This window comes from Anomalospiza imberbis, chromosome 14 (genome assembly GCF_031753505.1).
Source record: "Anomalospiza imberbis isolate Cuckoo-Finch-1a 21T00152 chromosome 14, ASM3175350v1, whole genome shotgun sequence".
In the NCBI taxonomy this organism is placed as follows: Eukaryota; Metazoa; Chordata; class Aves; order Passeriformes; family Viduidae; genus Anomalospiza; species Anomalospiza imberbis.
In genome coordinates, this window is record NC_089694.1 from 19,387,554 (window position 1) to 19,400,636 (window position 13,083).

Genomic DNA, 13,083 nt, shown 5'->3' on the forward strand with positions numbered 1-13,083 from the left:
GTGCTGGATGCCTGCTTCACATCAGCCGCACTCCTGCCGGCCGAACCATGCCTCGCCTTCTCCAGAGCTTTCTGGGGATAGGTGGCTGCTCTGAGCAAGAGGAGCAGGTATGTCACACATTCAGAGTGATTACAGCCTGTAGAGCTGGCAGACTTAAGCAGACAAGGGGTTTGCACCCATGCTGTGTTTTATGCATCCCTATAGAGAATGTGGTGCAGATGCCAAAAGCAACAAAGCAATGGCTGCATCCAGTGAGTCAGCCCAGCCTGCTAAAGCCTGTGCTGGAGGAATTCTTTGTTTCCACATCATTGCTGCTGTGCACACCTATGTGGCAGGCTGGAGAAATGTGCCAGCAGTCAAGTTTGGACTGAAGGATCTCCATACTGTCAAGCCTGGGAAACAGTGGGCAAGCTTTGGGATGTGCCTATGAGCTCTGTGGTTGAGACCACTCAGGGCTTGAGCAATGAGCATTTCCCACCATGGACTGACTGGGTTCATCCCTGACTCACTGGCGTGGTGCAAGGGCTGTGCAGGCAGAGTGTGTGCACCCCCACAGTGCCTTGGAGGGTGCCATCACCATGGTCTGGCCAACCAGTGTGGCAGGGGCATGGTGCCGATGAGTGAGCTGGGAGCAGGCTCCTGTGGCCGTCATTGCCTACCCTGCTGTAGTACCAAGTCCTGCTGCCTAAAGGACACTGAGCTTCACATTTCCCTTTTCTTGCAGGGCTTTTGACCAGCTGAGCTTCACTGAAGAGAAGACAAGATGTTGGGGGAAAAAATGACCGGTTTTGGGAAGAAGCTGATCCGCCGGCACACGGTGGACCTGAGCTCCGATGACACGCATTTTGCTCGTTGCCTCTCCACACTGGACCTTGTATCCCTGGGTGTGGGCAGCACGCTAGGGGCTGGTGTCTATGTGCTGGCTGGGGAGGTAGCCAAGGAGATGGCTGGTCCCTCCATCGTCCTCTGCTTCCTGGTGGCTGCTTTCTCATCTGTACTGGCTGGACTCTGCTATGCAGAGTTTGGGGCCCGTGTCCCCAAGGCTGGCTCTGCGTACCTCTACAGCTACGTTACCGTTGGTGAGATCTGGGCTTTTATAGCCGGGTGGAACCTCATTCTCTCCTATGTGATAGGTACGAGGCCAGGCAGCATGTGTGGGGCTCCTTCCAGCCTCGTGCTGGCAGCATGGGGGGGGCAGGGTGTGGGGTGGGATCAGCAGGGAGGTGGATGCTCAGGTGCAGGTGGCTGGTGCCCATCTGCCCTGGACTCAGACTAATGCACGGATTTGCCATCAACCAGGTACAGCCAGTGTGGCTCGAGCCTGGAGTGCAACATTTGACAACATCATCGGCAACCACATCTCCACCTTCTTCACCAACAAGATCCCAATGCGCCTGCCAGGAGTGCTGGCCGAGCATCCAGACTTCTTTGCATTGATTCTGATTTTGCTGCTTACTGGTGGGTGTGCAGGAGAGTGGCTCCATGGTACCATGGCTGATGGCATGGGAGCCTGATGGGTCCTCACTCACTTCTTCTGTCCCCACAGTACTGCTGGCTTTTGGTGTCAGCGAATCTGCCCTTGTGAACAAAATCTTCACGGCAGTGAACCTGTTGGTGCTGAGCTTTGTCATCATTGCTGGCTTCATCAAGGGAGACATCAAGAACTGGCAGCTTTCAGAGGAGAATTGTGTCAACTGCTCTCTGCCAGACCCAGGGGATGACATGTAAGTAGAGCAACTGCGCCAGGCCGGGATCTGGCATAGGGCAGGCATAGGCCCTGCTGTCCCTGCTCCTCACGGCAGCTGCTCTCCTGCATTTCTCCCAGGAAAAAAGCTTTTGGCTCTGGTGGGTTTTTCCCCTTTGGACTGGAAGGGATGCTGACCGGCGCTGCCACCTGTTTCTATGCCTTCGTGGGCTTTGACTGCATTGCCACCACAGGTACTGCCTTGGGTGAGGGTGGCATGGGCATTTCCCCTGCACAGCCAGCAGCTGGGGGAGGATGCTACATGGTGTGGGAAAACAGCTGGTCTCACCCCTCCTGGGAGATTTCCCTGTGGAGTCTGTGTCTTCAGCTGGGCCAGACGAAAGGTCTCAGAGCCTGCCCTGCCCCAGGAAGAGTGGCCCATTGCACCACATGGTGGGAGCAGGACTGCACCCTGCCTGTGCAGCCAGCTCCCAGAGCAGCGGGGAGCCTTTTGACTGCTGAGCCGAGCCTGCAGCAGTGCTGGGAATTGCTGGTGCCTCCTAGTTATTTCCCAGCCTCAAGCAGCCTTTTTCCAAATGACTAGGTTCATGCAAAACTGCTGCTTCCTGGAGCACAGGCAGCTCTCTCAATTTCCTCTCATTACCCCAGAAATCTACTTAGTGGGTGGCTGGTACAGGCTGTTCTGCCTGACCTTGCCTGTGCCACCCTGCCTCCAGGGACTGCCCAGCAGCCTCCTCTCCTGCTGCCGAGCCCCTTGCTGGGAGCCTGGTGCAGCACACCTTTGCAAAGCCGAGGCACACGTTCAAGGATGACCTCCATTCAACAGGCTCTGTAGGGAGAGGGAGCTGCTGGTGGTGGGGAAGGGCTGGCATGGCCAGGGGGTCTGCAAGCACAGGCTTCCAGGCAGCTCCATCCTTTCTGCCAGTGCAGCAGCAGCACAGCCAGGCCCCCCGCCCCCTCCAACAGCTCCTGCTTGCTGCTTCCCAGTCCTGTGCTGCCATGGAAAGTCCCTACTCTGGCTCATCCCCTGGGAGTACTTGCCCTGTGCTGTGCAATGGAGTGGGGCACATGTGGCCTCTTGTGTCTGGACAGGGGAGGAAGCCAGGAACCCACAGCGCTCTATTCCCATTGGCATCATCGTGTCCCTCCTCATCTGCTTTGTGGCTTATTTTGGGGTTTCTGCATCCCTGACTCTCATGGTGCCCTACTTCCTCCTGAACAAGAACAGCCCTCTGCCTGAGGCTTTCAAGGCAGTTGGTTGGGAGCCTGCCCGTTACGCCGTTGCTGTTGGCTCACTCTGTGCCCTCTCCACCAGGTAGGACTGGCTCTATTCCTGCCACTGCTTGGGGTACAGCACAGGGACCGACAGCACAGGGACCGACAGCATTAATCTGGCTGGGCTGGGGATTTGCTCTGTCCAGTTGCTGTCCTGCTCGGGGCACAGAGCTGGTCCCTTCCCCTTGTGGGTGGTAGATGTGGGCAGCTTGCCTAATCTCTCTCCATGGCAGCTTGCTGGGCTCCATGTTTCCCATGCCCCGAGTGATCCATGCCATGGCAGAGGACGGGCTGCTCTTCAAGTTCCTCTCCCGGATCCACAGTGGCAGAAAGACCCCTCTGATCGCCACCTTTGTCTCGGGGTTCTTCGCAGGTAAGGCTCCTGGCCACCTCCTCACACCCAGCCCTGTGGTGGTCTGGAGCTGTGCTCATGCTGCATGTTCTCATTGCAGCGGTGTTTGCCCTCCTGCTTGACCTGAAGGACCTGGTGGACCTCATGTCGATCGGCACGCTGCTGGCCTACTCCCTGGTGGCGGTGTGCGTGCTCATCCTCCGGTGCGTGACTCCTCGTTTTTGGCGGTGCCCAGGGTGGATGTTCCTTACATCGTCCTGGGGGCTTGTAGCCACAGCTTTTTTCCAGGGGCATGCATCCTGGGGAAGTGTCAAGCCCCCAAGATGGAGGCTGCTGCCTAGAGCCTGTGTGTGTCTCTGGCCATATCCTTGGAGTGGCTGTTGCGGAGCCACTGCTGAAGCAGCAGGGATATGAAGGTGCTGCCCATTGTTCCCTTGGGCTAGGAAGTTGCTTGGGCTCTGCTGCAAGCTTGTTTTACCTGCTCAGGTACCAGCCCAGGCAGCCGAACTCCCCGAAGTCCATGGAAATGCTGGAGCTGAATGGGAATGAGGAGGAGAGAGTGATCATGAACCCAACCATCACTACTGCCAGTGCCCAGCACAAAGAGACGTTGTCCCTGGCGATGCTCTTCAACCCACCTGGGGACACCCCCACTGTGCTCTCGGGGCGCATTGTCTATGTCTGTGTTGCGGTCATTGGTGAGTGAGTGGGAACTGGTGGCTGGTGTCCCCTCCTGCCAGGGGCTGAAGTGTTTTGGCATGTCTCTGTAGAGCTGGGGAGGGATGGAGAGCATGCCAGGCAGAGGAGAGGGGCCAGGCTGTCAGTCACTGTTGGCAGTGCCAGCAGGTGCTGAACCCTAAGCAGGGTACCAAGTGCAGGGTACAGCTGTGGCTTGGGGTGCCAGGCATTGTTGGAGGGCATGAGTGCTAAGCTGGGGATTTGCAGGTGATCATGGGAGATCCCTGTGATGAGCCTGACCCACGCTGGCCACCAGCAAGGGCAGTCCCCAGCCCCTTGAGAGTGCTTGGGCTCAGCCAGCGAGGTTTGATCCATCTGTCAATGGCTCCATTTTACAGGCAGAATGGGGTGGCTCAGCCAGGTCTGGGTAAGTGTCAGAGCTGGGTCCAAGCCCAGCCAAACACAGGCTCCCTGCAGCTTGCTGGTCTGGAAAGTGTCTCCAGCAAAGCGCTTTCCTAAGGCTTTGGGGTGGGTGTTAGAGACAGTGCATGCTGGACCTGACCAAGAGGAGTGGGTGCCTCCGCACAGCTGTTGGTGAGGCTCAGGGCCCCAGGGAGGCCATGTGCCATGCAGTCCCCTGACTACCTCCTCTCTTGCAGCCATACTGATCACAGTCATCTGTGTGGTCCTGACCCTCAATGTGGTTGCGCTGAAGGATGCCAATGTGGGCTGTGTTGTGGCTCTGGTGCTGCTCCTTGTGGCTCTGCTCATTTTCACCATCATCATTTGGAGGCAGCCGCAGAGCAATGCACGATTAAACTTCAAAGTGAGTGCAGCCCCCTGCATCTTGGTGTCTGCACACCCCTGGACTCCCTCAGGATCTGGGCATCGCAGGGTCTGCCAGGGCTTCCTGCCAGGCAGTCACCAGGAAAGCCCAGGCTCTGAAACGTGTCTCTCTGAGGTGCAATCCTCAGTGTGGAAGTGCCTGTGGGTGCTCTGGGCTGTGGCTGGGAGGGGTCCTCCCATTGGCCACTACCATCCTCGAGCCCAGCCTGGTCCCGCAAGGCACAGCTGACACGGCACTTCTTGTCCCTTGCAGGTACCTTTCCTCCCACTCCTGCCAATCTTCAGCACCTTCATTAACATCCTGCTGATGGTACAGCTGAGTGCGGGCACCTGGGCGCGGTTTGCAGTCTGCATGGTTGTGGGTAGGTGTCCTGCGGTGGGGAGTGCAGTGCCCACAGGTCTCTCCTGGGGATCTGTTAGTGCTGACAACCCACCATTGCACTTTTCATTATGGAAAATGTCCTGCAGGTTTTAGTATTTACTTCACCTATGGGATTTGGAACAGTGTGGAAGGGAAAAATGCAGAAAAAGCCTGTGCCACAGTAGAAAAACCTCTGCACCATCCTGGACTGGACCTCAGCCCCGGGGCTGCTGCAGTCTGAGAGCCTGGGGACCTGTGCTTCATGGACCTCTTCGCCACTTTGGGACAAGATCATCCATCCCCTCTCCTGCAGAGACTGAGTCCCAGAGTGAAGTTCTAAGGTCTGAACAGCAGGCCCTGAGCCAAAGCTGACCTAAGATGAACATTCCAACCAAATGTTGTATGTTTCCACTAATTAACAAAGTATTGTTATATGTACTTACTTATTGGCAAAACATGTTCACCTTTTTGTATCTAGAAACAGGATAAAGCCACATCTGGCCTAATTAGCTATAGGATCAAAGACAACTCTCTTGGATCCTCCTTGAGCCCTGGCCAGGCTTTGGGAGAAAGCTGACAGGAAAATGAAACTAGAATTTATGTCAGCTGGTTTGTTTAGCAGTGTAAAAACCAGACCACTGTCACAGCAAAGTGGGGGAGCCTCGTGGCCTGCAAAGGATGAGGCACTGCAGGAGTTCCAGTTCCTGGCATGGTTCTCCAGTGCTTGGCTGTGACAGCTTCCCCCCAGAGCTGATGTCTCTTGGGTTTGGATGATGGATCATCACTGGGGTAACTGGTGATGTATTTTTCTTAACCACTGTAGGCATTCTTTCCTAGCAATGATTAGCATTGCTTAGCTTGTCCCTTTGTAATTCTTTGCTTGTGGTTAGGTGCTTTGCTTAGCTTATTCTTTTGTGATTCTTTGCAGTTTTCCATCATAGTAAATGCCACTGTTCCTTAAGTTGGTGTCTGTGTCTCTGACCCTACTCACCAGCAAAACAAAATCAGCATAGTCAGCAGGGTCAAAACAATTTGCTTTTAAAATCTAAATGAAAGTAATCAGTCCTGTCTGAAATTCCCAGATGGGAAGACCTTCCATACAGTTCCCTGGTCCTCAAGTGGGCTATGGTTGGAGGACCATGTAAGCAATGGGGAGGTCAGTTAAAAGAAGTTGAACTGCTGGATATATTGAAATGCATCCAAAAATTGCATACTGAAAAAAGAAAAGAACTTGTGGATTTGGAAAGGCGAGGATGGATTTTGTTAACAGTATATCAAACAAAACACCAACAAAAGGAACAGTTCTTGAAGTGTTCTAACACGGACCAACAGATGTGAGTTGCAGAATCAAATTGTAATGCTAAAATGCCAAAATAAGCTGCTTGCTGATAAGTTGGATTTACCAGATTTGCTGAGAAGGCTGCAGTTAGAGTAGCTCAGTATAAGGAAAGGAGGGGGCAAGTCAATCACAGGAAAATGCATGCAGTGATTGCAGAGGCAGTTGTGCAGTGGGATCCTGATAAATGGAATGGAGATGTTTGGGATTCTGTGGATTCTGATGAGGTTGGTTCCTGAGATGAATTTGTAGATGTGAGACCAGCATGGAGATGAAAGGTGGAATTAGATCCTAATGGTCAGGAGGGATACTTATAGAAGATTATACTCAGCATGAAGTAAATTAAATATTTGAACAGTTTAGGAAAAACCAGGGGAACCTCTTTTCTCTTGGATGGTGTGCTTGCATGATCAGGGAGTATGAGGGATAACTCAGGGGACTCTAAGAAGTTTTTAGTTTGAGTTTGGATTCTTCTGTGCAGGATGTATTTTGGAATAACATTCACAATACTAATTTGTTAGCTTTGGCTGCTTTGGATGTAATACTAAATTACATCAGAAAATTAATGGCCAAGATCTGAAAGTCAGCGGTACATTTTGTGAGATTGTGTACAACGAGATGCATGAGAATCTCTTGTGTTTTGTATTTGTAGATAACGTGACTGAAGATACAAGTAGTCACTCCAATATTTGTACCTGTAACTTTATTGTAATGACACGATTTTAGTTATTTATTTTTTATTTCTATTTTTTAAATGAAGATTTTTAGTTTTTTACCTCTTATTATATCCTGTCAATTTTTGGAATCTAACTATACCCTGATTCAAGACTTGCAGTTACTGCCATTGGTATGAACTGGTAAAGGTACTGTTCCAACATGCAGACCTGAGGCTTGCTGAAACAAGCCCAGGAGAATGGATAAAAGGCTTTGATTGCTGTCCATCATGGCATGGCAGAAATCCATCATGTGATGTAGGCACACAGTCTGTGTCCCTGGGACGGGATGGGATGGGCTGTGTGTGGCACACAGTCTGTGTCCCTGGGATGGGATGGGATGGGCTGTGTGTGGCACACAGTCTGTGTCCCTGGGATGGGGCTGTGGCCCAGCCTCATCCCCAGTGGGCACAGCTGTGAGAAGCAGGTGAGCAGCACTGGCAGCAATGAGCCATGGAGTGCCCAGGGGCACTGACCAACCACCAAAGGGAACAGAGGGCACACAGTGCCAAGCATGAACACGAGGGTATAAAAGGCTGGGCTGAAGAACAGGAAGGGTGGATGCTTGCAGCCTTCTGAAGAGGTCTGGTGTTACTCTGTATGGGTTGATGCTTTCTGAAATTGTATGATGATGCTCTGTGTATTGTGGCCATCTCAACTGTGACATGTGCTGTGACCTATGCTGTGACAATGTGATGGAGCAGGTGAAGAAAGATGGAGAACATGGATGGTGGGACATTCTTTTTGGATGCATGCCTACAGCTACCAGAATTCTCAATTGAGTGCTTCAGCCTGGTGTTTTTTTATTGATGCTAATCCTTTTGCTTTTTGTTCTGATAATCACATAGTGGTTAAGGTTTGGATGATTATGAAACAATTAGCTTACCAACTACCTCCACTGACAGCAGACAATCCATATGGTACCAAAGCATGAAATGTTCTCAAGCTACTTGGATGTTGTAAAGCTTGAGTGACTATAGTCACAGGGTGTATTATGTAGGAGAATGACTGGGAACTCTGTGGACAGGTAACTGGGGGTCCAATTAGAGGAAACTGAGGACTTAAAATAGCATGGAAATTACAGGATAGGGATTCCACTATTCCTTAGTTTGGTGTCTTGTGTCTCTGACCCTACCCACTGGCAAAACACAGAGTCAGGACTGCAGAGCTGGGTCATGTGCTGCCTCTTCCCCTGACAGGAAAATCCCCAGGCTGGATGGGAGTGCTGGTGGCCCAGGGCTGGTATCTGCCCTCCTCCAGTCCCGCAGTGGGGCAGTGACACCAGCACAGCCCTCCAGCCATGAAAGATGGTGCAGCTGTACTCATTCCATCTGTCACATGGCTCTGTTCACCACCTCCTCCCTGCTTTCCAAGAGCCAGGCTTGTGCATGGCAGCCATGCTGGAGCTCTGCAGGAAGGCTTACTGAAACTTGTTTTGGTACTCACTGCTAGCAAACTGGTACTGCCCTGACCATGCTGTTTGATATAAATATCTTGCTCAAGTGTCTGTGAAGATGTCCTCAGTGTAGCTATACTTGTGTCCAACCTCATCTGCTTTTCTATAATTTTAAAGTGAATTTTTAAATCTATTTAATTAAATGTTTTAAAGTGCTTTTTTTTCTGTTTGTCTTGCTGCATCTTCTGCTAAGGGCCTATGGTCATGGGCCCCTTGGCAGGACCCTGCATGCCACTGGGCTGGGTGCCAGGCTGGTGCCAGTGCAGAACAGTGCTTGGTCCCAGCTGTGCTGGGTGACATCCCTGCCCAAAACCTAGTTGGAGCCACCAGTCCTCGCTGTGAGCCAGGAGCAGTGAAGCAGTGCTTCAAACCAGCTCCAGCCAGTGCTGCTGGTACCTGGGGGGCAGGACAGCAGCCTGCCATGGTCCTGCCTTTCAGGCCATGTGCAGGCAGGGATTGTGTCACCGAGTTCTAGAGCAGAGGATACAGTAAAGGCCTTGGAAATGATGCTTCCTGGAGGTGCCAGCAATGGCCTGCAGAGGAAGCCTGACCAGAAGCTGGGCTGCATCCATGAGAAAAGATGATTTTCCAGATTTTGGTCTGGTCTAAATCAGACCTGACATAAGTATCCAAAAAAAACCTAATTTAAGGCAGATGGACTGTGCTTGGTTTTGGCATCTCTCACTGTTCATTGGCAGTAGTGCAGGGTCACTGCACGGTCAGTGGTGAGGTACCCACACCATCAGCTCTGCTTGGCCCCTGTGCTGGGGCTGTGAGCTCTCTCCCAGGGCTGTCCCTACAGTAAAAGGAGCTGTGGCTCCTGCTCTGGCCCCAGGAACAGGCACTCACTGCCCCAAGTGTCCCAGGCCGCGGTGCCCTGACGGAGCCTCAGGCTCCAGCCCCCAGGCACAGGTGACTGGGTGCTGCCAGCCCTCCTAGTCAGGCTGGTGCCCCAGTGTGCCATGCTGGTTTCACCACCCCACCTCATGGGTATCTTCTGGCCAGGGACAGCACATGAGTCCCTGCTGAGCCCTGAGCCTACCCTGTGCTCATTCACCCAGTTTTGGGTGCTGCTACCCAAGGCTAGAGGGCAATGGGCCTGTGATACAGCTGCAGCTGTCACCCCCTGGCTTGGCACTACAGTAGCCCCCTGTGCCTTTATTTGTGTTTGTATGCTCCATACATGTGTGCACATCCATGCCCACATCTGTTTGTGGGTATGTTTGTGCCCATGGGCACATCCCTGCCTGGTTACAGGCTATCCCACTGAACTTTGCCATCCCATCCCCGGCATCCACTGAGACTGGCAGAGTTCGGGGCATGGAGCAGGTTTCTGGAAGCTCTGGACAGCTCCCACCATGGCAGCTCATCAGGGAAAGCAGCTGTCTGGCAGCCACCAGTCCATGGTGTGGTGGGCTGGGGAGTCAGTGCCAGTGAGCCATGGGTACAGCGGCCCCATTCACCCCCAGGCCTGGGCCAGGCATCCTGTCCTTGCCTGTGGAGGCTGCCCCAGCTCTGCACACTCTGGGGGGGTCCCTGCCTCCCTCTCCATGCAGCCTAGCAGGGCTGCCAGGGATGGCACCACAGCCTCTGCTGAGCAGCACCTCTGCCTCTCCCAGGCCGTGCTGGGGTTACTGCACATCTCATCACACCAGCTGGTGAACAGCACCCAGCCAGAGCCTCAGTGAGTGCGCTCTGCACAAACCACCTGTTCCCAGTGCTGTAGCTGGTGCCCCAGCAGCCTGTTCCAATAGCAGCCCAGGCTCCATCCTGCAGAGCCTGGGAGAGAAGCGTGTTCCTGGTGAAGCCTGTCAGGGGCTGGGGGCCGTAGGGTGGCTTTCCCTCCTGTACCAGTCTGGAAGGGGCCATTTTGTGGTTTGAGAAAATCAGCAAAAAGCAGAGCCTGGCTCTGCTGTTGAGAGGCCTGTGATAACCCACCCTTATGGGGAAGGAAGCAACCAGCCCCCACACAGCTGCACGTGGTTTGCCCTGACAGTTGGGTCATTTCCTCCCCAGGCTTGATTTGTGATTTCCTTGTTGCCCTTGGATTGAAAGGGAAGCTGGAGGGCTGTTGAGTCCCACTGTGTCCAGCCCCAGCCATGCTGAGCAGGCAGGTGGCTGGGGAGGCCTTTCTGTGGCCACTGGCTGGGGATAGTGTGCTCTGGGGTCATGCCCGGGATGCCGTGCTGGTGGGTTGGGGTGTTGGGGGTGCAGAGAGTGGGTGACTGCCAGCCTCCCTCCCCATCTGGCTCCACCACATCCCATGGCATTCATAACTTCATATCCAGCTGGTTTTGGGGGACATGGGGCTTTCCTGGTGGACCCTTCAAAGCAGCTCTCTGGACACCAGATGCTTGCCACCTCCAGGTGGGCTGCCAAGAGGCCATGAGTGTGGCCATGCAGGCTGGGGGCAGGATGGAGATGGGGGGCTGTGCTGCTGAGCCTCTGGAGGGAGAGCTGCAGCTGCAGAGTCTTCCCCTGCACTGCTCCCTGGCCAGAATAGGCCCTGGCAGACGGAGATGTAGCAGCAGATTAAATTTTGATCTGCTTGGGAATTAAAATAGGCTGGCAAGTCTGCTCTGTGACATCAAATGCTTCAGTGTGAGGAGTTAATGTGCCATCTTGTTTCCTGTAAATCTGAGCACTGTCAGATCCCCTTCCCTACCGGTGGAGCAGAGCTGCAGTGGCTGCTGAGTGGGATGAATCCATCAGCAGGGCCTGAGTCCTGGAATCTAGGGAATTGACTCCAGGCAGATGGGGTCCTTGGTGTAACAGAGCAAACTGGTATCAGCTCCTGATATTTCTGCAGCAGCACTGGGTTGTGCTGTAAGCCCTCACAGTCCAGAAGGGCTCCAAGAAATCAAAGCTGGTGATGCGTGAGATTCTTATCACTCCTTACTCACCTGGCTCCAGGCAGGCCCCAACCCTTCTGTTCTCCGTGGTGAGCTTAAGCTCACATGACCCAGTAGCTGTGAGGAGCCTGTGTGCATCCAATAATCCTCTTGCCTTGAGCTGTGGCAGGTGGCCAGCTCTCTAAACACACAGGCTTAATGCTCGCCTGGCTTTGCCTTTGCAGGTCTGGCATGAGGAGCTGCTGCCACATGGTTGCTCTTCCCTTACTCTCCCTTCTTCCCAGTGCTGCAGCTGGTGCCCTGGTTCCTGCTCGTCCCCCAGTCCACACTGCAACTAGCCAAAGGGTGGCTCCTCTCACAGTCTGTCCTGGAGCTGCCAACATGCTGTGATGATGGCTGCACCCAGCAAGATGTCACCCTGGAGCTTCTCTCTTGTGAGACCGTTGTACCCCAATGGCACCCACACCTCACTGTGCTGGAAGTGAGCCTCTGAGTGAGTGGTGCAGAGGAGATGGCAGAGGCAGCACAGGCAGTGCAAGTGGCACATTCATGGTGCACATGGGAGGTTTTCCATCAGCATGGTCACTTCCTGATGAACTACCATCAGGATCACCAAAAGCTGCACAGGTGTGCTGGCTTCCCAACCTCATACACAAGAGATTTCTTTGCTAATCATAGTTTTAAGGCTGTTACATTTTCCTGTCCTCCTTAAGCTTTCCCATTTACCTGCTGTGTTTACCTAAGCAATTATTCTAATTGATATTCTCTACACAGGACCTCACACTGTTGGTGCTTTGCAAGGCTGGACAGATGACTGCTCTTATTTTTCCATTTTTAAGTCAATGTCCTGTTCCATTTCACTGCATCTCAGGGGCAGCCTGCATCACATGCTGGCCAATGCTGACATTTTTTAAACCCGCTGAAGAATAAACATGCAGTTCCTTCAAGACCTGTTGCAGTTGTACAGGCACAGCAACCTGACTTGCAAAACAAACAGGTAGGAGACATTTTGACAAACTAAATGTAACACCCCTACCAGCTCAGTTATCAAGACTTTGGGGTAATGTGAGTGTTAAACTAATTTAACTGCCTGGTCTGCACATAGGTGTGCAACAGTTTCTATCATCCTGGACAAGATAATGCATGAAAAATCATGACACATTACTGGGCAGGGAGCAGCTGCTATTGTTTACATAATATAAACCAAATTTACAGACAGAATTTAATTTGTTCAATGGAATTACTTGCCCTAGCTGAGAGGTTCTTGGGGACAGATCAAAAAGGGTTTACATCTCATCTCTTGTTTGGACATAAGAACAGGCTAGAGACAACTGGCCATGCTCATCTTAAAATTAAAAGAAACACAGGGAAGGGAATTCTTGGCCCCTTCCTCTCTGAAGTGACCACTGAGCACTTGTTATGTTTTACAGGCTACTCCAATTGTGGCACAGTTGACAGGACAGAGAAAATTCTCCTGAATTTTCTAGAACTGCTGATATGAAACATGAG

General features: G+C 52.7%; 1 protein-coding gene across 1 annotated transcript; it reads left to right on the plus strand.

Moving 5' to 3' along the window:
• Positions 1–763: 763 nt before the first annotated feature.
• SLC7A3 (solute carrier family 7 member 3) lies at positions 764–7,328 on the plus strand. Its single transcript, XM_068205336.1, has 11 exons — positions 764–1,133; positions 1,300–1,458; positions 1,547–1,724; positions 1,826–1,938; positions 2,798–3,020; positions 3,214–3,353; positions 3,433–3,535; positions 3,819–4,030; positions 4,670–4,836; positions 5,110–5,218; positions 5,325–7,328. Exons 1-11 carry the CDS (start codon positions 764–766, stop codon positions 5,456–5,458), a joined length of 1,908 nt encoding a protein of 635 aa, XP_068061437.1. The 3' UTR covers positions 5,459–7,328.
• The last annotated feature ends 5,755 nt before the right edge of the window (positions 7,329–13,083 follow it).